The sequence below is a fragment of the Pristiophorus japonicus genome, chromosome 3 (genome assembly GCF_044704955.1).
Source record: "Pristiophorus japonicus isolate sPriJap1 chromosome 3, sPriJap1.hap1, whole genome shotgun sequence".
Taxonomy (NCBI): domain Eukaryota; kingdom Metazoa; phylum Chordata; class Chondrichthyes; family Pristiophoridae; genus Pristiophorus; species Pristiophorus japonicus.
The window spans coordinates 184,459,812-184,482,422 of record NC_091979.1 but is presented as its reverse complement, the minus strand read 5'-3'; the positions used below and the strand labels follow the sequence as shown (position 1 = coordinate 184,482,422).

General features: G+C 45.5%; 1 protein-coding gene across 4 annotated transcripts in view; it reads right to left on the bottom strand.

Moving 5' to 3' along the window:
* abi2b (abl-interactor 2b) overlaps positions 1–22,611 on the bottom strand; it is a 204,512-nt gene that overhangs the window by 40,206 nt on the left and 141,695 nt on the right. For all 4 annotated transcript variants that reach the window (XM_070876079.1, XM_070876081.1, XM_070876080.1 and 1 more), the window contains exon 3: positions 16,080–16,256. In XM_070876079.1, the coding sequence (XP_070732180.1) occupies positions 16,080–16,256 (177 nt within the window). The remainder of the gene's footprint in view (positions 1–16,079; positions 16,257–22,611) is intronic.

Genomic DNA, 22,611 nt, shown 5'->3' with positions numbered 1-22,611 from the left:
ATGGCCAGGGAATCCTGTACACCAGAGTATGGCCAGGGAATCCTGTACACCAGAGTATGGCCAGGGAATCCTGTACACCAGAGTATGGTCAGTGAACCCTGTACACCAGGGTATGGTCAGGGAATCCTGTATACCAGAGTATGGTCAGTGAACCCTATACACTAGAATATGGCCAGGGAACCCTGTACACCAGGGTATGGTCAGTGAACCCTGTACACCAGGGTATGGTCAGGGAATCCTGTACATCAGGGTATGGTCAGGGAATCCTGTACACCAGGGTATGGTCAGTGAACCCTGTACACCAGAGTATGGTCAGTGAACCCTGTATACCAGAGTATGGTCAGTGAACCCTATACACCAGAGTATGGCCAGGGAACCCTGTACACCAGAGTATGGCCAGGGAATTCTGTACACCAGAGTATGGCCAGGGAACCCTGTACACCAGAGTATGGCCAGGGAACCCTGTACACCAGAGTATGGCCAGGGAATCCTGTACACCAGAGTATGGCCAGGGAATCCTATACACCAGAGTATGGTCAGTGAACCCTGTACACCAAAGAATGGTTAGGGAATCCAGTACACCAGAGTATGGTCAAGCAGTGAGATTCCACAGAGGGTGATCAGGGGAGCTGCAAACTTACCGTAAGCATCCATCGCTGTTATGTAATTGAATCTCAAAAATACTAAAGTGACTGCCTGCCTCATGGTACAACTCAAGGTTTTGATTCTATTTTAAATTTGCACAAACCCTGTACCATAATTGACTATACTAACAGTACTTCTATCAGATTATTTATACAAAGATCACAAACTACATTTGTAGGATTAAAAAGGATTAAAAAGGAAGTGATTGATTCTATATACGTAATCACACTTCAGAGATAAATGGTCATAACACACCATCACTAGTAATCAATGTCAAACAACTACCTCAGCAGAAAATTCATTTGGTTAGGCTGGACCCAATCTCCATTCCAATGGTTCTTCCAATATTCATGACCCAGCTCACACTGCTCTCCAAAGCAAATCCTATCAGTTAAGTATTTACATTTCTTAATGGAAATATAATGGTTTTTAACTTTTAGATTAACTAACCAATTAAAAATTAACAGTCACTTGGATATGGGTGGATTAATTAAGGAAAGCCAACACAGATTTGTTAAAGGCAAATAGTGTTTAACCAACTTGATTGAGTTTTTTTGATGAGGTAACAGAGAGGGTTGATGAGGGCAGTGCGGTTGATGTAGTGTGCATGGACTTCCAAAAGGCGTTTGATAAAGTGCCACATAATAGGCTTTCCAGCAAAGTTGAAGCCCCATGGAATAAAAGGAACAGCGGCAGCCTGGATACAAAACTGGCCAAGTGACAGGAAACGGAGAGTAGTGGTGAACAGTGGTTTTTCGGACTGGCGGAAGGTATACAGTGGTGTTCCTCAGGGGTCGGTTCTAGGACCACTGCTTTTCTTGATATATATTAATGATTTGGACGTGGGTGTACAGGACACAATTTCAAAATCTGCAGATGACACAAAACTTGGAAGTATAGTGAACAGTGAGGGGGGAGAGTGATCGACTTCAGGCTGGTGAAATGGGAAAACATGTGGCAGATAAAATTTAACACAGCAAAGTGTGAAGTGATGCATTTTGGTAGAAAGAATGAGAGGACATATAAACTAAATGGTACAATCCTAAAGCAGGTGCACAAACAGAGATCTGGGTGTATGTGTGCATAAATTATTGAAGGTGGCAGGGCAGGTTGAGAAAGCTTACGGAATCCTGGGCTTCATAAATAGAGATAATGAGCCCAAGTTTCGGGCTGCGCCATTTTCGCGCCACAAAGTGCGCCTAAAAAAAACTAACCTATTCTCCGGCTCCCTGCAGTCCTCTGGAGCTGGGCGCAGCACAGCATGAGCTGTGGGGGGGCAGAGCCAGGTCCCTGCGCTGAAAACAGTGCCGGGACCTCTGCACATGCGCGCTATAGTGAAGTGTTTAATGTTTGTAAACTTCCCTTTAAACCCCCTCCCCCCCCCCCGCCACTCCCTACGCCTGATTTGTAACCTACGCCTGATTTTCTAAGTGTCGACAAGGTTTTTCTGAGCGTACAAAAATCTACACTTACTCCATTCTAAGTTAGTTTCGAGTATGTTTTCACTGCCTAAACTTTCAAAACGGGCGTAAGTGGCCGGACACGCCCTCTTTTGAAAAAAAAAATCTGTTCCAAACTGAAACTGTTTTAACTGACTAGAACTGGAGCAAACTAAATGCCGAGAATTGCAATTTCTAAGATACTCCATTCTAAACCAGTTGCTCCAAAAAAACAGGAGCAACTCAGGCCGAAACTTGGCCCCATAGAGTACAAAAGTATGGAAATTATGATGAACCTATATAAATTACGAGTTCGGCTCTGAATGAAGTATTGTATCCAATTCTGGGCACCACACTTTAGGAAGAACGTGAAGGCCTTAAAGAAGGTGCAAAAAAGATATAAGAGAATGATTCCAGGAATGAGAGACTTCAGTTACTTTGATAGACTGGAGAAGCTGGGGTTGTTCTCCTTGGAGCAGAGAAGATTGAGGAGAGATTTGATAGCAGTGTTCAAAACCATGAGGGGTCTGGACAGAATAGATAAAGAGAAACTGTTCCCATTGGCAGACGGGTTGAGAACCAGAGGACACAGATTTAAGGTGATTGACAAAAGAACCAAAGGCGACGCAAGAAAAAAACACTCGGTGCATTAAAAAGTTAAGATCTGGAATGCAATGCCTGAAAGGGTGGTGGAGGCAGGCTCAATTTTATCTTTCAAAAGGGAGTTGGATAATTAGGGCTATGGGGAAAGGGCAGGGGAGTGGGACTAGCTGAGAATTGGCATGGGCTCGACGAGCCAAATGGCCTGCATCCATGCTGTAACCATTCTATGATAACTGCTTTGAACACCCCAACCTCATGTACAGATGTACTCAACAGCACAGAAATCTTCATCTGGTCTCAGAATAGAGTCGTTCCCCCTGACCCAGGTTGGTGTAGCTGGGTTTCATTTAAGGCAAGACTGGCTGCATTCACAGTCATGCACAGTGGGACAGGGCTGTGCTAATGCAGCTGCGCTAAAGATTTTATGCAGGAGCACATTAAATACTACTTTGTGCATTTTGTGCTGTTCAGGTTGATGGATGTTAGTGCTGAGGAATTCAGGCCCCTGGTGACAGCATCAAACACTCCCAGGACAGGCACAGCACAGGTTAGGTACATGGTAAAGCTCCCTTTACACCGTTTCATCAATCACTTCAAGGGCAGGTACAGCACAGGTTATTCACATCCATATTTTCAAATCCCTCCATGGCCTCACCACTCCTTATATCTAATCTCCGACAGCTATACAATCCCCCAAGATCTCTATGCTCCGCCAATTCTGGTCTCTTGAACATCCCCGATTTTAATCATTCCACTATTGGCGGCCATGCCTTCATCAGCTGCATAGGTCCTAAGGTCTGGAATTTCCTCCCTGAATCTCTCCACCTCTCTACTTTACTTTCATCCTTTAAGACGCTCCTTAAAACCTTCCTCTTTGACCAATCTTTTGATTTTCTGCCCTAATATTTCCTTATGTAACTCGGTTTCAAATCTATTTTTTAAAACTAACGCTGTGAAGCGCCATGGGACGCTTTATTACGTTAAAGGCGCTATATAAATATAAGTTGTTATTGTTGTTAGATACAGAGTAAAGCTCCTGTCCAATCAAACACTCCCAGGGCAGGTACAGTGCATGGTTAAAACAAGTTCATTTTGGCAGAGGTTGGTGCTATGCTGTGCTGTGGTACAGGTTAGTTAAAGCTCCCTCTAGACTGCCCTATCAAACACTCCCACGTGCCTTAGCTCTAAATGCAATAGAACGCTCCCTTTTGCACCAGAGTAATATTTTGACGTTTCCCACATCAGTGATCCTGTAGCCTCTGAATGAGATTGCCAATTTAGTGCCAAATTAGGAGCAGTTTTGTGCTGTGGGTCCCTGCTCACTAGGAGCTGGACTGATGTTGCCCAAAACTCATTTGATACTTTCTATCCAAAATACCTGAGAACGAGCTAGGTGAGATGAGTCAAGAAATGATGCAGAAAAGGTCCAACCTTTGACTTAATTTTGGAATAAAAAGTTACATATATAGAATAAACAGGATATCACATACCAGGGAGATAAATTCCTGCCAACTCAGCTGACACTGGGGATTCCAGACCGTGGGCACACAGTGCATGGTTAAAACAATTTACCACGTTCAATTTGGCTGAGGATGGTGCTGTGTCTAGTGTGGTTTTGTTCTTTGGCAAAAAATGCAATGTACTTTATAGAATGGAAGCAATTCTCAAAATGGGCCCAAACAGAGTACTTGATTGGGCTGCTGGGAGAGGCAGAGAGGAGACAAACCACAATGCCAGCAGGCCTCACCTCATGCTCCTGACTGTAGACTTTCCCTAACGTGCTCGTTTATGATCAGGTTGTTCTTATCATCATTGTAATTTTCTCTTGCCGATCCAACTCGCATAAACAGGTGCTGATCCACAGTCTATTGACACCTTTAAAAGGAGCTGGATCTATATCCGTGGAGGTTGAGAGACATTAAGAGCGCTGCTTGTTTATTTTTCATGGAGGGAAGGAATGATCTTGAATCAACAGGTGGCGCAGGGAGATCAGGAACCCTATAGAATAATCCGACATGGTCTCTCGATGGATTGCGGTTAATTTGGGGAGGAGGAGAGGTAAGAAGGGAGAGGGGCAGTCCATGATAGAATAATCGGATATGGTCTCTCGATGGAGTGGGGCTAATTGGGGGAGTGGGATTAATTGGGGGAGGGGGGAAGAGTTCAGGAGAGAGAGAGAGACAATTCATGATAGAATAATCGGACAGGGTCTATTGATGGAGTGGGATTAATTGGGAGGGAGTGGGGGGTCTGTCCACGATTAAATAATAGTACACAAGAGCAAAATACTGTGGATGCTGGAATTAAAACAGAAAATGCTTGTGAGGCAGCATCTGTGGAGAGAAAGCAGAGTTAACGTTTTGGGTCTGACGAAGGGTCATCGACCCGAAACGTTAACTGAGGGGCAGTCCATGATAGAATAATCAGACATGGTCTCTCAATGGTGCAAGGTTGTTGGGCTGAATGGTCTATTCTAGCTCTGAAAGTTACTCTCTTAGACAAAATCCTTTGTAGCAATATTGAACTCAGCTCAAAAGTTAATTTACAGAGGAGAAAAATGACCCAAAACACTTTACAGGAGAGTAATCAGACAAAAAAAAATCAATGCTAAGTCACAATAGGAGATATTAGGAGGGGTTAGAGGTGGGTTTTAAGAAGGGTCTTAAAGGAGGGTGGGAGAGGTGGATTGAGTTAGGGAGGGGATTCCAGAGCGTGGGCAATACACGGCTGAAGTCACGGCCACCAATGGTAGGTCAAAGGGATGGAGGGATGCACAAGAGTCAGAGGAAGTGAAAGCTTGGGGGGATTTTGAGAAGTTCTGGGATGCAAGAGGTTACAGAGATGGGGAGGGGCGAGGCAATGAGAGAAATTAAACAAAATGAGAATTTTAATTTTGACATGTCGAGGACCAAAAGCCAATGTACATCAGCGAGAATAGGGGTAATGGGTGAGTGGGATGGTGTGGGACAGGATAAAGGCAGCAGAGTTTTGGATGAGCTTATGCTTATGGAGTGTGGGGATGGGAGTCTATCCAGGAGATCACTGAATAGTAGAATCTGGAGATAACAAAGGCATGGATGAGGGTTTCAGCAGCAGATGGGCTGAGCTAGGGGCAGAGATAGGCGATATTGTGTGGTCAATCCATGGGCAGGGCCCTTCCTAGTGTGCGCGCGTGTATATGCGTGGGAGGTCCATCAGAATCTGCAAGAAGATATCCATGAGAAAGTCATACCAAACCTACAAATACGTGGAACTCGGTCACAGGGTCACTGTTGCTGGGCTGCTTCCAACACATATCCAAGTTCTCCCATCCAGCGAAGTTACCCATTGTCTGGTCTCCCCAGTGCCTAGATTTATAAATGGGTATATACTGTGAGCCCCGGATTATAGATCACACCCTTCGTAGGAATCTGCCACTTACTTTTATGACAGAGGCTTTGGTTTTAAAACAAAGGGTCAGGTGTCTGCAAATTTCAGGAATGTTCTAAATCAGTGTGAAGGGTGCATCTACACCCTTAGGCTTGACAGTAAATCTTCCCTTTTAAGGACATAAACTCCACAGCATTTAACCACCCAGTTTGTAATATCCTCAGCATAGCAATAGGATGGCGGAGAAGCAGAGATCTCTTACCTTAAATCTAAGCAACCACTTAATGCATAAATGAAGCAAATGAAAGAAGTAAGAAAAAAAAAACAGCATTGACAGGTTAGTCGAAACCACAGGATAGGAGTATAAAAGAAATAAATGTTAAAGCATCTGATACTGAGTCACGTTACAAATCGGTTAGCGTGAAGCAGAATGTGAGTTACGGTCACAGCCTGAATTAATGCACGATCCGCCCTTTAAGAACATAAGAAATAGGAGCAGGAGTAGGCTATACGGCCCCTCGAGCCTACTCTGCCATTCAATCAGATCGTGGCTGATCTGATCATGAACTCAGTTCCACTTCCCTACCCGCTCCCCATAACCCTTTATTCCCTTATCGCTCAAAAATCTGTCTGTCTCCACCTCAAATATATTCAATGACCCAGCCTCTACAGCTCTCTGGGGCAGAGAATTCCATAGATTTACAACCCTCAGAAAAGAAATGTCTTCTCATCTCAGTATTCTGAGACTATGTCCCCTAGTTTTAGTTTCCCCCATGAATGGAAATATCCTCTCTGCATCTACTTTGTTGAGCCCCCTCATTATCTTGTATGTTTCAATAAGATCACCTCTCATTCTTCAGAACTCCAATGTGTATAGGCCCAATCTACTCAACCTATCTTCATAAATCAACCCCCTCATCTCCGGAATCAACCAAGTGAACCTTCTCTGAACAGCTTCCAATGCAAGTATATCCTTCCTTAAATACGGAGACCAAAACTGTACGCAGTACTCCAGGTGTGGCCTTACCAATAACCCTGCACAGTGGTAGCAGGACTTCTCTGCTTTTATACTCCAACCCCCTTGCAATAAGGGCCAACATTCCATTTGCCTTCCTGACTACTTGCTGTACTTGCATACTAACTTTTTGTGTTTTATGCACAAGGACCCCCAGGTCCCTCTGTACTGAAGCACTTTGCAATTTTTCTCCATTTAAATTATAATTTGCTTTTCAATTTTTTCTGCCAACGTGGATAACCTCACATTTTCCCACATAGTACTCCATCTGCAAAATCTTTGCCCACTCACTTAGCCTGTCTACATCCCTTTGCAGATTTTTTGTGTCCTCCTCACAATTTGCTTTCCCACCCATCTTTGTATCATCAGCAAACTTGGTTACATTACACTTGGTCCCTTCATCCAAGTCATTAATATAGATTGTAAATAGTTGAGGACCCAGCACTGATCCCTGCAGCATCCCACGAGTCACTGTTTGCCAACCGGAAAATTACCCATTTATCCTGACTCTCTGTTTTCTGTTAGTTAGCCAATCCTCTATCCATGCTAATATATTATCTCCAACCCCATGAGCTTTTATCTTGTGCAGTAACCTCTTATGTGGCACCTTATCGAATGCCTTCTGGAAATCCAAATACACCACATCCACTGGTTCCCCCTTATCCACCCTGCTCGTTACATCCTCAAAGAACTCCAGCAAATTTGTCAACATGATTTCCCTTTTAGAAGACATCAAGTACCAGCTGCTTTGACCACCAAATGAAGAAACCTTTGACCATGCTGCGATTAAACTTTGGCTGGAAACCTGCGCAGAAGTGATTCAATCATCACCAATGTTAAATTCTTAGTTTTCTGATCTCAGCTCTCCAATTCAGTGGGTGCAGATCCCTAACCAGCCACTGTGCAGCTTGACAGTGCGCACTGTTCAAATTCTCTGCTCTGTTCTTCAGGGGTAGGAGGGGGAGTGTGGACGGCTTCAATCCAGACACTCAACCGCACAATCTTCCCGATGCTGTTTGTTGCAAGGGTCACTGTCCCATTCTGTATCGTATGATTACAATACATATTATGCAAATATTTAAAATTATTTGGGAGGGAGGAAAGAGAGAAATAAACTTTTTGCAGCTGGAAACAGAAAAAGGATAGATTTACTTGAACACTGTGTACCTTTAAATTCCCTGAACCTAAGGCAGAACCCCCAGCCAAATTTGGAAGCTCTCCCCAGAGGTGTGGTGGTTCATATGGGCCATACAGACTGGACAGTGCCAGCATTTGATTCCTGGGTGGTGCGAGGTTAACTGCTCTTAAGCCGGCAGACTGTTGGGACAGGTAACTGGCCTCAGCTCTCCTGAAGTAGCGAAGAGAACAAAAATTGACCTGGCTTCCTGAGTTGATCAGTACCCAGCAGCCACACATAGAAAGTCCGTGTGAGTACATCTGGTGAGAACTGAACCAATTTCAACAGTGTTAGTCAAACAGCCTGAAACTTCCTATCTAGGCTGCCACATCAAGAATAACCATTTGCCTGTGGACTGTACCCCAAGGTTCAGCACCTTTGCGAGAAGAAGGAGAAAATTGACAAAAAACAGAGAGGCGATTTTCATCAAGGCCTCTGCCCGCCCAAGTGCCGCCGATGGCCACCGAGGTACCGGACGGAACTTTGGACGAGTTATTCATGGCCGAGGTTCCTTGAAGGTCGGTGAGCGGCAAATGGATGACGCACGCTGCCAATCTGGGCAGCAGGTCTCATTCTCGGCGGCAGAGGTGCCCAAGTGTCGCCGAGGATGGAGTCGGGCCCACGGAGGGTCGAAAAGTTGGGGGGAAAAAAATCACCAATAAAAAATAAAAAATAAACAAACTAGCGGAAGACCTCCAGGGGACTCCATGCAGTTAAGTCTCTGTTGAATTTTTTTTTTTTTTAAATGCTCACTTACCTTTTTTTCAGGTTCTTCCTACTTACTGTCGGAGACAGACCAGCCTCCAGCCAGCAGTCCACCCCCGTTCTGCCGCTGCCTCCCGCCCGCAGGAATCTGGGAGCTCGGTGGGCGGGAGGTTCCCGGCGGCTCTCTCCTCCCGCCCGCTCCAGGTCACCTCGAAAGTGGCACTGGATGGATCAAGCAGAGCAATGTCGGCGGCAGTGGGCGGTAAGGTGATGAATTTCGGCCCCAGAGTGTCTTGACATCTGTATCTTCTAATGATTGCTTCTCCTCCCCCCTACACTCCTTTAAGGTCTGTATCATCCTTATGTTGGTCACTGTTTAGATAAACTCTCAACACAAAAGAATGCTGCAGCATTCATACCAGTAGCTTGTTAAAGATAGCACCAGGAGAGGACTGAAGAGGGGCTCAATCAAGGTCTCAGCTGGTAAAATATTCAGTAGCGGGAGGAACACAGCCCTGTACCAGACCGGGGAAGGCGTGTGGAGAGAAAGCGAATAGGAGCGAGTTAAGGGATATGGTGAGAAGGAGGGATATGTTGAGAAGGTGGGGTTGAAGGATATGGTAAGAAAGTGGGTAGTTGGGGTTGAGGGATATAGTGAGGTGGGATTGAAGAATATGTTGAGACAGTTGGTAGATGGAGGTAGAGATTTATGGTGAGAGGGTGGGTATGTGGGATTAATGTATATGGTGAGAAGATGAATAGTTGGGATTGAGGCATGTAATGAAATGGTGGGTAGGTTTTCAAACCATCATCATCATAGGCAGTCCCTCGAAATCGAGGAAGACTTGCTTCCACTCTAAAAGTGAGTTCTCAGGTTACTGTACAGTCCAATACGTGAATTACAGTCGCTGTCACAGGTGGCAGAGACAGTAGTTGAAGGAAAGGGTGGGTGGGAAGTCTGGTTTGCCGCACGCTCCTTCTGCTGTCTGCGTTTGGTTTCTGCATGCTCTCAGCGACGAGACTCGAGGTGCTCAGCGCCCTTCCGTATGCTCTTCCTCTACTTAGGGCGGTCTTGGGACAGGGATTTCCAGGTGTCAGTGGGGATGTTGCACTTTATCAAGGAGGATTTGAGGGTGTCCTTGAAACGTTTCCTCTGCCCACCTGGGGCTCGCTTGCCGTGTAGGGCGTTTGCTTTGAGAGTCTTGTGTCAGGCACGTGGAAGATGTGGCCCGCCCAACAGAGCTGGTCGACTGAGGTCAGTGCTTCGATGCTGGGGATGTTAGCCTGATCGAGAACACTGATGTTGGTGTGTGTATCCTCCCACTGGGGAAAGTGGGTAGGTGAGATTGAGGGAAGCAGGGCTTGTTTTAACAAAGCCAGGATAGTTCAGGGCCATTTGATTAATATCATGAATTTCAGACCTTGGCTATGTAAAACTCTACAGTAAGGCAGATAAAAGCAAAAGTCTTTCACAGGGTTTGTAAACCAGCTGCCATTTTATTGAATGCTGTACCAGAGAGCTTGGAGATGGCACAGGGCTCTGCAGCACCAACAGAAGATGCTTAGTAACTCTGTGCCCTATCTAAATTCTACTTCAGTTCAGGATGATTATCCCATTTAGCTTTACTTCACTGTAATCAGCAATTATAGAAATGCACCAGTAGGTGGCACTCACCACCAGGATAAGCAGTAATCACGAGATCCCAGGAGAATGACAGATAAAGTAGTATCTCCATCTTTTGAGAACAGGAACCAGCAAGAAGCTCACAGTGAGAGGTCACAGGGTCATTTCCCGAGACTGGAATCCACAACCATTTAATGAATATATTTCACTGTTATCCACAGAGGTGACAAGATGAAAAGCTGTTTTTTGAGTCAGTATTTTAATAGCGATTTCTTCAATGGTGTTTCGTTGTCAGCAACACAGGAATTTTATCCTACATGTTCAAATGCAGACAAGATGCTACTTTGATGCAGTGTCCAATTTTCATTGAAATTGTTTCAAAGTCTTGACACAGGATTTGTGCTCCACAAGAACTGAGCCAGACTGAGTAAGCGGCCACCCCAGTTCCCTGACTCCAGTACCGCATCCAAGTAGCCATTCGTGAACCTGGGCACTGAGCGTGAACAGACTCTGACAGTGAAGGGCAGCACCAGCTAATCCAACCCTGTCCTAGAAACATAGAAACATAGAAAATAGGTGCAGGAGTAGGCCATTCGGCCCTTCTAGCCTGCACCGCCATTCAATGAGTTCATGGCTGAACATGCAACTTCAGTACCCCATTCCTGCTTTCTCGCCATACCCCTTGATCCCCCTAGTAGTAAGGACTTCATCTAACTCCTTTTTGAATATATTTAGTGAATTGGCCTCAACAACTTTCTGTGGTAGAGAATTCCACAGGTTCACCACTCTCTGGGTGAAGAAATTCCTCCTCATCTCGGTCCTAAATGGCTTACCCCTTATCCTTAGACTGTGTCCCCTGGTTCTGGACTTCCCCAACATTGGGAACATTCTTCCTGCATCTAACCTGTCTAACCCCGTCAGAATTTTAAATGTTTCTATGAGGTCCCCTCTCATTCTTCTGAACTCCAGTGAATACAAGCCCAGTTGATCCAGTCTTTCTTGATAGGTCAGTCCCGCCATCCCGGGAATCAGTCTGGTGAACCTTCGCTGCACTCCCTCAATAGCAAGAATGTCCTTCCTCAGGTTAGGAGACCAAAACTGTACACAATACTCCAGGTGTGGCCTCACCAAGGCTCTGTACAACTGTAGCAACACCTCCCTGCCCCTGTACTCAAATCCCCTCGCTATGAAGGCCAACATGCCATTTGCTTTCTTAACCGTCTGCTGTACCTGCATGCCAACCTTCAATGACTGATGTACCATGACACCCAGGTCTCTTTGCACCTCCCCTTTTCCTAATCTGTCACCATTCAGATAATAGTCTGTCTCTCTGTTTTTACCACCAAAGTGGATAACCTCACATTTATCCACATTATACTTCATATGCCATGCATTTGCCCACTCACCTAACCTATCCAAGTCGCTCTGCAGCCTCATAGCATCCTCCTCGCAGCTCACACTGCCACCCAACTTAGTGTCATCCGCAAATTTGGAGATACTACATTTAATCCCCTCGTCTAAATCATTAATGTACAGTGTAAACAGCTGGGGCCCTAGCACAGAACCTTGCGGTACCCCACTAGTCACTGCCTGCCATTCTGAAAAGTCCCCATTTACTCCTACTCTTTGCTTCCTGTCTGACAACCAGTTCTCAATCCATGTCAGCACACTACCCCCAATCCCATGTGCTTTAACTTTGCACATTAATCTTTTGTGTGGGACCTTGTCGAAAGCCTTCTGAAAGTCCAAATACACCACATCAACTGGTTCTCCCTTGTCCACTCTACTGGAAACATCCTCAAAAAATTCCAGAAGATTTGTCAAGCATGATTTCCCTTTCACAAATCCATGCTGACTTGGACCTATCACGTCACCTCTTTCCAAATGCGCTGCTATGACATCCTTAATAATTGATTCCATCATTTTACCCACTACCGATGTCAGGCTGACCGGTCTATAATTCCGTTATCTCTCTCCCTCCTTTTTTAAAAAGTGGGGTTACATTGGCTACCCTCCACTCCATAGGAACTGATCCAGAGTCAATGGAATGTTGGAAAATGACTGTCAATGCATCCACTATTTCCAAGGCCACCTCCTTAAGTACTCTGGGATGCAGTCCATCAGGCCCTGGGGATTTATCGGCCTTCAATCCCATCAATTTCCCCAACACAATTTCCTGATTAATAAGGATTTCCCTCAGTTCCTCCTCCTTACTAGACCCTCCGACCCCTTTTATATCCGGACCTTATGTCTACACGTGCACTTCCCACAGGGGGCCACTGAGCAGCGATGAGGAACAGGACACTTGGATGATTGTACCTCCCCTAGCCTGAGGGGTTGTGGCCCTGGCTGTGAGCTGTTAATTCAGCACAGACCAGAATAGAACCTGGGCCCTTGTACAGTTTTGCACTACTGTGGGTGGTGGGACCATCGGGGGACCTGGGCACTGTTTTGTCATTATCTCCCTCCTCAAAAAAACCACCCTTGATTCCTCGGTCCTTGCCAACTATTGCCCCATCACCAACCTCTCCTTCCTCTGCAAAGTCCTCGAACGTGTTGTCGCCTCTCAAATCCGTGCCCTTCTTTCCTACAGCTCCAAGCTTGAATCCTCCAATCAGGTTGCCGCCCCTACCTCAGCAGTGAAACAGCTCTTAAAGGGACAAATGTCATCCTGTGTGACTGACCAAGGTAAAAATCCCTCCATTACCGTCTCAACTTGTCTGCTGCCTTTGACACAGTTAACTGCACCATCCTCCTCCAATGCCTCTCCTCCATCATCCAGCTGGGCAGGACATCACTCGCCTGGTTCCATTCTTATCTATCCAGTCATAGTCAGAGAATACCATGCAATGGCTTCTCTCGCACTCCCACACTGTTACCTCCAGAATCTCCATTCGCCAACGACACCCAGCGCTACTTTTCCGAAACCCTTCACTGTCTGATTTTTCACGCTGCTTGTCTGACACCCAATATTGGATGAGCAGAAATGTCCTCCAAATAAATATTGGAAAGACTCCATTCCCCAGCTACCGATTCCATCCCTGGTAAATGTCTGAGGCGGAACCAGACTGTTCTCATACCCTATTTGACTTCGGGATGAGCTTCCGACCACATATCCGCTCCTTCACTAAGACCGCCTACTTCCACATCCGTAACACCACCCGCCTCTGCCCATCTGCTCCTGAACCCTCATCCATGCCTTTGTTCCCTCCAGATGACTATTTCAATGCTCTCATGGCCTGCCTCCATCTTTCACCCTCCATAAATTTGAGCTCATCCAAATCTCTGCTGCCCATATCCTAACTCATATCAAGTCCCATTCACCCATCGCCTCCTGGTCCAGCAACTCCTCAATATTAACATTCTCATCCTTCTTTTCAAAATTCCTCCATGGCCTCACCCCTCTGTATCTCTGTAACCATCTCCAGCCTCACAACCCTCCGAGATCTCTGCATTCCTCCAATTCTGGCCTCTCGCGCTTCCCCGATTTTAATCACTCCACCATTGGAGGTCGTGCCTTCAGCTGCTAGGACCCAAGCTCAGGAATTACCTCCCTAAACCTCTCTCCTCCATAAAACTGACCTCTTTGACCAAGTTTCGTCAATTGTCCTAATATCTTTTTATGTGGGTCGGTATCAAATTTTGTTTGATAATGCTCTTGTGAAGTGCCTTGGGACATTTTGCTACATTAAAGGTGATATACAAGTGCAAGTTGCTGTTTATCAGCTTCCCAAGATCTGGATAGGCAACAGGATTGTCACAAGTTAAGATCTTACTGCAAAATCCCTGCCTTCCTGGCCCATTGTCTCTACATCCCACAGGTAGTGGTGCAGATCTCACTAAAATCTTCCTACTAACCTGACGGAGAAGCTCCAACTCTCAGTTCATTATCCCTCGTTCAGGCCAGGTCACTATCTCACAAGCCATTTAGAGAGAGCCACGAATTCCAGCATCAGACTCAATTTCAGCACAATTCTAGCTCAACTCTCCAAACTCTGCCCAGTTAATCTGCTGCAAAGACAGCACAGTGAAACTCTAATTGTAGTATCACATATTTCCTCCTCCCACAAGAGCGTACTGGCTCATAGGAACATAGGAATAGGTGATGCAGCTCCTCACACCTCCTCTCCTAGATCATGGCTGATCTGTACATCAGCTCCATTTACCTGCGTTTGTGCCACATCACTCGATACCCTCACCTAACAAAAATCTATGATTTCAGTTTTGAAAATTGAAGTTGACCCAGCATCCTCAGCCTTTTGGGGGAGAGAATTCGACATTTCCACTATGTTTTGTGTCAAAAAGTGCTTCCTGATTTAATTCCTAAATGGCCTAGCTCTAATTTTAAGATTGTGCCCTCTCTCTCTGGATACCCTGCCAGAGGAAATAGTTTCTCTGTACCTACCCTATTGTGTCTTCAATGTTTCTATGTCACTCTCCTGATTTGCCCCTCTAATTTTAACCCTCATCTCCTGAAGACGCTTGCTTGAGTACACTTCTACAGGCAACCAGGCGCCTTCCACCTAATTGGCTGCTCTTGACATGTGAATCAGTGCCAGCAAGATATCTGACCATGGGGGCATTGTTGCCGAGTCCACTTTAGTCCTCACCTGAAGTCTACACACACACGTACTACCCGGCAGTGGTCACTGGATACGGATCAAGAGCAGGAACACTGGCTCATTTTTTCCCCCCTTTCAGTAACACAGGGTTCCCAACATCCTGGAGGACATCAGCTGACTCAGCACAGATCGGGGATTGAACCTGGGTCCCAACAATCTATGAGGGTTATGTCCCTTCTAACCTGTGTACCTTAATACAGCCAAATCTGTGGTTTCCAATCTCCCACTGTCGATGGCACACCCTAAATATTAAGGAAGGGGCTCCAAGTATTGATGCCGTAGGCAGTGTGAAACATGGGGCTTTCTACAACTGGCACCAACATGGGTCAATTGAAACATGGAGAGCAGCGCTTGGGTGTCTCTGTCAGCATTTTGCTCCTGGTATATATCTTTACAAAAGCACTTCAATATACCAATCTATACATGTCAGCAGATGTAGCCATCTCTAATAGCTAATGGCTGCCGTGAGGTGGCTTTAATGGAACATTATGAGCGGTGGTATATTAGAACAGAATACCAGGTCCAATTAATTAGCTCTTCCTTTAGGACATTGTGCTAATGATGAGATTAAAAGCATCACTTACTGGACAACTCAAAAATCTCACACTGTTAATGTTCCAGTCAGTGGGGAATGGGCTTTTTGTGCCTATGAGTCAAAAAATTCTCTTCAATGAGACGCCTATTTTAAAAGAATGTACTTCAAACCATTTCCAATTTGCCCTTTTCAGTTAGTTCTAGTTCTATAGCATTTGTCAGCGACTGCTCCGATATACTGGTCCTGCCACAATGCAACATTTTATTAATCTCTACTCGAGCAGCTCCTGTAACTCCACCTCCAGCTCAGAGCTCTGTTACAAGTTCCCAGTCCTACAAAGCCTACCTTCACTCCATGACCGATGTCATCCAAGATGGCGTAATCGATGGGCTTCCTGATGTACCTGACAGGCCTCTCAGGATTGGACGGGGCGATGATTTTATGAGTCCTAGAGGTGTTCTTGTTGGTTGTCAAGATACCAATCTCTCTTCTGGCAACCTTTTCCTTGTGAATGTCCACAGTCTGAAAAGGGAATGTTGATTCAGTCAAAGCAGTGGCAAAAGTTCATACAGGATATAGAATAATGGGCACAAGTCACACAGCACCAGTGAGGGGAGTACACAGCCCTACCAATGGGCTGGAGAGGATGACACAGCTAAGTCAATTGGCATCTAAGGCTGGTGACACCATGTCAATGGGCAGCCGGGGACAAATTGCACAGCTCGACCAATGGGCAGCAGGGGGCGGGTCACAATACCAATGGGGAGTTGGTGGTTATTAACACAAGGCTAATAGCCACATGGAGGCAGTTTGAAATCAATAACGCACAGTAGGTAATTTATAGAATGATACAGCACAGAAGGATGCCATTTGGCTCATCATGCCTGTGCCGGCTCTTTGAAAGAGCTGTCCAAGTAGTCCCACTTCTCTGTTCTCCCCCACCCACTGCCCATCCCTGCAATTTTTTTCCTTTTTTAACAACCTTCCCAACTTGTCCTACCAACTTCAAAGATTTGTGTACATACACCCCAGGTGTCTCTGTTCCTGCACCCCTTTTAAAATTGTACCATTTACTTTATATCACCTCTCCTCATTTTTCCTACCAAAATGCATCACTTCACATTCCTCTATGTTAAATTGCATCTGCCATGTGTCTGTCCATTTCACTAGTCTATATATGTCCTCTTGAAGTCAGTTACTATCCTCCTCACTGTTTAATACATTTGAGTTTTGTGTAATCTGCAAACTTACCCTGTATACCCAAATCCAGCTCATTAATATAAATCAAAAAGAGCAATGGTCCTAATACCGACACCCGTGTCCTACTACTGTACATTTCCCTCCAGTCTGAAACAACCGTTCAGACTTCTTTTTGTCTCTTAGCCAGTTTCGTATCCCTGCTGCCACTGTCCCTTTAATCCCAAGGGGTCAATTTTGCTAACAAGTCTATTATTAATATTTATCAAACGCCTTTTCAAAGTTAACATACACAACACACGAACCTCATCAACCCTCTCCGTTACTTCATCAAAGAACTCAATCAAGTTTGGCAGACAAAATTTGTATTTAACAAATTTGTGCTGGCTGTCATTTATCAACCCATCTTTCCAAGCATCAATTAATTTTGACCCAGATTATGGTCTCAAAGTTTCCCTGATAGTTACCAGGTTTATCTCTCGCCCCTTTTTTTGAACAGGGGGGTAACATTTACAATCCTCCAGTCCTCTGGTACTCCTCCCATATCCAGAGCCTCTGCTATTTCCACCCTTACTTCACTCAGCAACCGAGGATGTACCTCCTCTTTATGTACTTTTATCCAAGCTAACTTCTCTCGTACCTCCTCCTCTAGTGTGACATTGGCACCATCCTCTTCTTTTATTATACCCCGGGTCGCAGGCCCCTGACCTGCGAGGAAACACCAGCGGCAGGTCGGGGATAAAGGAAGGAGCTCAGCGGCCCCGACCTGCGAGGAAACACCAGTGGCAAGTCTGGGATAAAGGGAGGAGTGCGAGCCAGTCCAAGAGGGCGACGGCTTCGAGGAAGGTGACTGGATTGATGTCACCAAAATCCAGGTCGCTGATTGGAGCATGGGCTGGATCATCAGCGGGGTCCAGGTACAGCAGAGGAGCGGCGAGGTCAGGGCAGGGGAGCAGCGAGAAATCGTGACGGAAAGATCGGCCCAGGGCTGACATGATAGAGGCCCAGGAGAGGCGTGAGTTTGGGGCCCAGAAGAAGCGAGGGCCATGGAGCAGCACGGACCAGCCCACACTGTGATCTATGGACAGGAGTATTACGTGTGCACACTAGGTCGGTGCAGCAGAGCTTGGTCTCCAGTTGTCTTGGTTAATCCTTGCCACTGGATCAAGACCTAGCTCTGTCAAGCCCATGTGGTGGCTGGTGTGCAACAACCACTCCACGTTAAAAGAATCCATGCATAGGCATTATCCACCCTTCCTTCAATATGTAGTTCAGGACCTGGAATATCAGGTCCCTCGTTGAAACACCTGTGAACTCATATCCCTTTTTGATGTGGAAGCGGGTCATCCTCGATACAAAGGACTGCCTAATACTACAACTATACTATAACTCTTCTGTAGTGTAGACAGATGCAAAGTTCTCATTTTGTACCTCGTCATGCCCTCTGTCTCTACAAAATGAGCTCCTTTTTGGTCCCGAATCGGCCCCACTCTTTCTTTGACTACTTTTGTTCAATTGATCAAGTGCACCAAAAATTGTGGAACTAGGAGATCAAAGGCTTTCTAAATATTAACACTTCCAGTTTTCTAAAGACAAGCAGAATTTATTTTTCGCAGCGAGTTATGATGATCTTTCAAAATGGAATTGGATATATACTTGGAAAGGAAAAAATTACCAGGCTATGGGGAAAGCAGGGGAGTGAGATTAATTGGGTAGCTCTTTCAAAGAGCCAACACAGGCACAATGGGCTGCACGATTCCAAAAAATTGCCACTCTCACCTCAGTTGACAAGTGATCACTGTGAGTCAAGGTCCTGGCTCTGTAACCGGGTGGAAGCAATGCTACCAGATGATTGGCTGGTTATATTGTGAATTTTAAAGTATCAGGACCGTGCACCAAAAAAAGCCCAAGACTGCTGCCTCGTCCCAGGATTTTATCCAGAATCTACTACAGATCATGCAGATGGTATCAAGGCGACAGGGGATTGATGCCAATTGCAGGGATTACTCAAAACTGCAGCATATGCCATAATGCTAAGAGACAAACCAGGGAAGTGGGTGGGACAAGGGGCTAAAAATGCTGCTCTTTTACCTCGGAGCACTGGGCATTAATTCAGCTCCAACTCATGCCATCCAAGCTAGCCCAATCTCATAGCTGTAGACATGATCAGTCAATCTCGCTCCTAAAAGCAACAAGGGCACAAGACAAAACTGCAACAAATTCAGCATACTCACTCAGAGAGCTGACAGGGTGGCTGGTGCAAGATATGCAAATATCGCTCTAAGTTAGGGCGGAGGGGTATGCTCAAAACTTTAGTCAATAATCTAATAAATAAAGGCATGGCAGGGCAGCTCAGTGCCGTGCAATGCACATCCTGTGCCATGTAGGAAATCCTGGACACTTCTCGTGGCCTAGACGATTATGGGTACGGAAAATGTCGCCAGCTAGAGCAGCTCAAGCTCCAGGTTTCGGAGCTTGAGTGACAGCTGATGTCACTGCAGTGCATCTGCGAGGCTGAGAACTTCGTGGATAGCATGTTTCTGGAGGTGGTCACCCCTCAGCTTAAGAGTGTGAAGGCAGAGAGGGAATGGGTGACCGCCAGACAGACAATGAGAACTTAGCAGGTAGGGCAGGAGTCCAGAGTGCATCTCGCTCACTAACCGGTATTCAGTTCTGGATACTGACTAGGGCGATGGTTCCTCTATGGAGTGCAGCCAGAGCCAAGTCCACGGCATCATGGGTGACTTAGCTGCACGGGGGTGGGGAGGAAGAAGAGTGCAAGAGCAATAGTGGTAGAGGATTCAATAGTTAGGGGAACAGACAAGAGTTTCTGCTGCCGCAGACGTAACTTCAGGATGGTATGTTACCTTCCTGGTGCCAGGGTCAAGGATGTCTCTGAACAGTTGCAGGACCTTCTGAGGGGGGCGCGTGAATAGCTATTACTGAGACATGGCTGAAAGGAGGGCAGGAATGGCAGCTCAACATTCCTGGTTACAGGGTTTTCAGATGAGAGAGGGAGATAAAAAAGGAGGAGGGGGTTGCAGTATTGATTAAAATACCAATTACAGCTGTGAGAAGGGATGATATGTTAGAGGGGTCATCAAATGAGGCCATATGGGTTGAACTGAAGAACAAAAAAGGGGTGATCACACTACTGGGAGTGTACTATACTCCTCCAAACAGTCAGAGGGAAATAGAACAACAAATATGTAGGCAAATTTTTGAGAAGTGCAACTTATAGGGCAGTAATAGTAGGGGATTTCAACTACCATCATATTAACTGGGATAGAATTAGTGTGAATGGTATAGAGGATACAGAATTCCTAAAATGCATTCAGGAGAACTTTTTTAGTAGTATGGAGCAAGCTCAACAAGGGAGGGGACGGTTCTGGACTTAGTTTTAGGGAATGAAGCTGGGCAGGTGGAAGGGGTATCAGTGGAAAAGCATTTTGGTGTTAATTCAGTTAGATTTAGGGTAGTTAAGGAAAAGGACAAAGATAGACCAGGAATAAAAGTTCTCTATTGGGGGAAAAGCCAATTTTACTAAGCTGAGATGTGATTTAGCCAATGTGGACTGGAGACAGCTACTTGAAGGTAAATCAGTGTCAGCAGTGGGAGGCATTCAGGGAGGAGATCCTGAGAGTTCAGAGCAAGTATGTTCCCTTAAAGAAAAAGGGTGGGACTAAAAAATCTAGAGCCCCCTGGCTGCCAAGGTACATACAGGGTGGGATAAAGAAAACAAGGAGGCTTATGACCGAAACCAAGGGCTCAAACTGCAGTAACCCTAGGAGTATAGGAAGTGTAGGGGTGAAATTAAAAAGGAAATTAGGAAAACAAAGAGAGCCTGAAAAAATATTGGCAAGTAAAATCGAGGGAAACCCAAAGATGTTTTATAAATACATTAAGACCAAGAGGATAACTAAAGAAAGAGTAGGGCCTGTTAAAAACCATAAAGGTAATCTGTGTGTGGAGGCAGAAGACGTGGGCGTGGTTCTTAATGAATACTTTGCATCTGTTTTCACAAAAGAGAAGGGAGATGCACACATTGCAATCAGAGAGGAGGAATGTGAAATATCAGATGAAATAAACATAGAGAGAGGGGAAGTATTAAGGGGTTTAGCATCTTTCAAAGTGGATAAATCACCAGACCTGGATGAAATGTATCCCAGGCTGTTAAGATAAGCAAAAGAGGAAATAGCAGTGGCTCTGACCATCATTTTCCAATCCTCTCTGGCTACAGATGTGGTGCCGGAGGACTGCTAACGTACCTTTGTTTAAACAGGGATAGATCGAGTAATTACAGGCCAGTCAGGGTGATGGGAAAATTATTGGAAAAAATTCTGAGGGACAGGATAAATCTTCATTTAGAAAGACACGGATTAATCAAGGACAGTCAGCATGGATTTGTTAAGGGAAGGTCGTGTCTGACTCACTTGATCGAATTTTTAGAGGAGGTAACAAGGAGGGTCGCTGAGGATAGTGCATCTGATGTAGTGTAAATGGTTTTAGCAAGGCTTTTGATAAAGTCCCACATGGCAGACTCGTCATGAAAGTAAAAGCCTATGGGATCAAAGGCAAAGTGGTAAGTTGTATCCAAAAATTGGCTCAAAGGCAGGAAGCAAAGAGTAATAGTCGACAGGTGGCTTTGTGACTAGAAGGCTGTTTCCAGTGGGGTTCTGCAGGGCTCAGGACTAGGACCCTTGCTTTTTGTGGTACATAGCAATGATTTAGATGTAGGGGATGTAGGGGGTATGATTAAGAAGTTTGCAGATGATACAAAAATTAGCCGTGTGGTTGATAATTAAGAAGAAAGCTGTAGACTGCAGGAAGATATCAATGGACTGGTCAGGTGGGCAGAACAGTGGCAAATGGAATTCAATGTGGAGAAATGTGAGGTAATGCATTTGGGGAGGGCTAACATGGCAAGGGAATACAAAATAAATGGAAGGACACTGAGAAGTGTAGAGGAACAAAGGGACCTTGGAGTGCATGTTCACAGATCCCTGAAGGTAGGACGACAGGTAGATAAGGTGGTTAAGAAGGCATACGGGATACTTGCCTTTATTAGCCGAGGCATAGAATACAAGAGCCGGGAGGTTATGCTTGAACTGTAAAAAACACTAGTTAGGTCACAGCTAGAGTACTGCATGCAGTTCTGGTCACCACGTTACAGGAAAGATGTGATTACACTAGAGAGGGTACAGAGGAGATTTACCTGGACTGGAGAATTTTAGCTATGTGGAAGGCTGGGGTTATTTTCTTTGGAACAGAGGAGATTGAGGGGAGACCTAATTGAAGTGTATAAAATTATGAGGGGCCTAGATAGAGTGGATATGAAGGAACTATTTCCCTAAGCAGAGGGGTCAACAACCAGGGGGCATAGATTTAAAGTAACTGGTGGGAGGTTTAGAGGGGATTTGAGGGGAAATTTTTTTCACCCAGAGGGTGGTGGGGTCTGTAACTCACTGCCTGAAAGGGTGGTAGAAGCAGAAACCCTCACCACATTTAAAAAGTACTTGGATATGCACTTGAAGTGCCATAACCTACAAGGCTACGGACCAAGAGTTGGAAAGTAGGATTGGGCTGGATAGCTTTGTCGATCGACACGGACATGATGGGCCAATTGGCCTCCTTCTGTGCTATAAATTTCTATGATTTTATGATTGATTCACAGCGATGT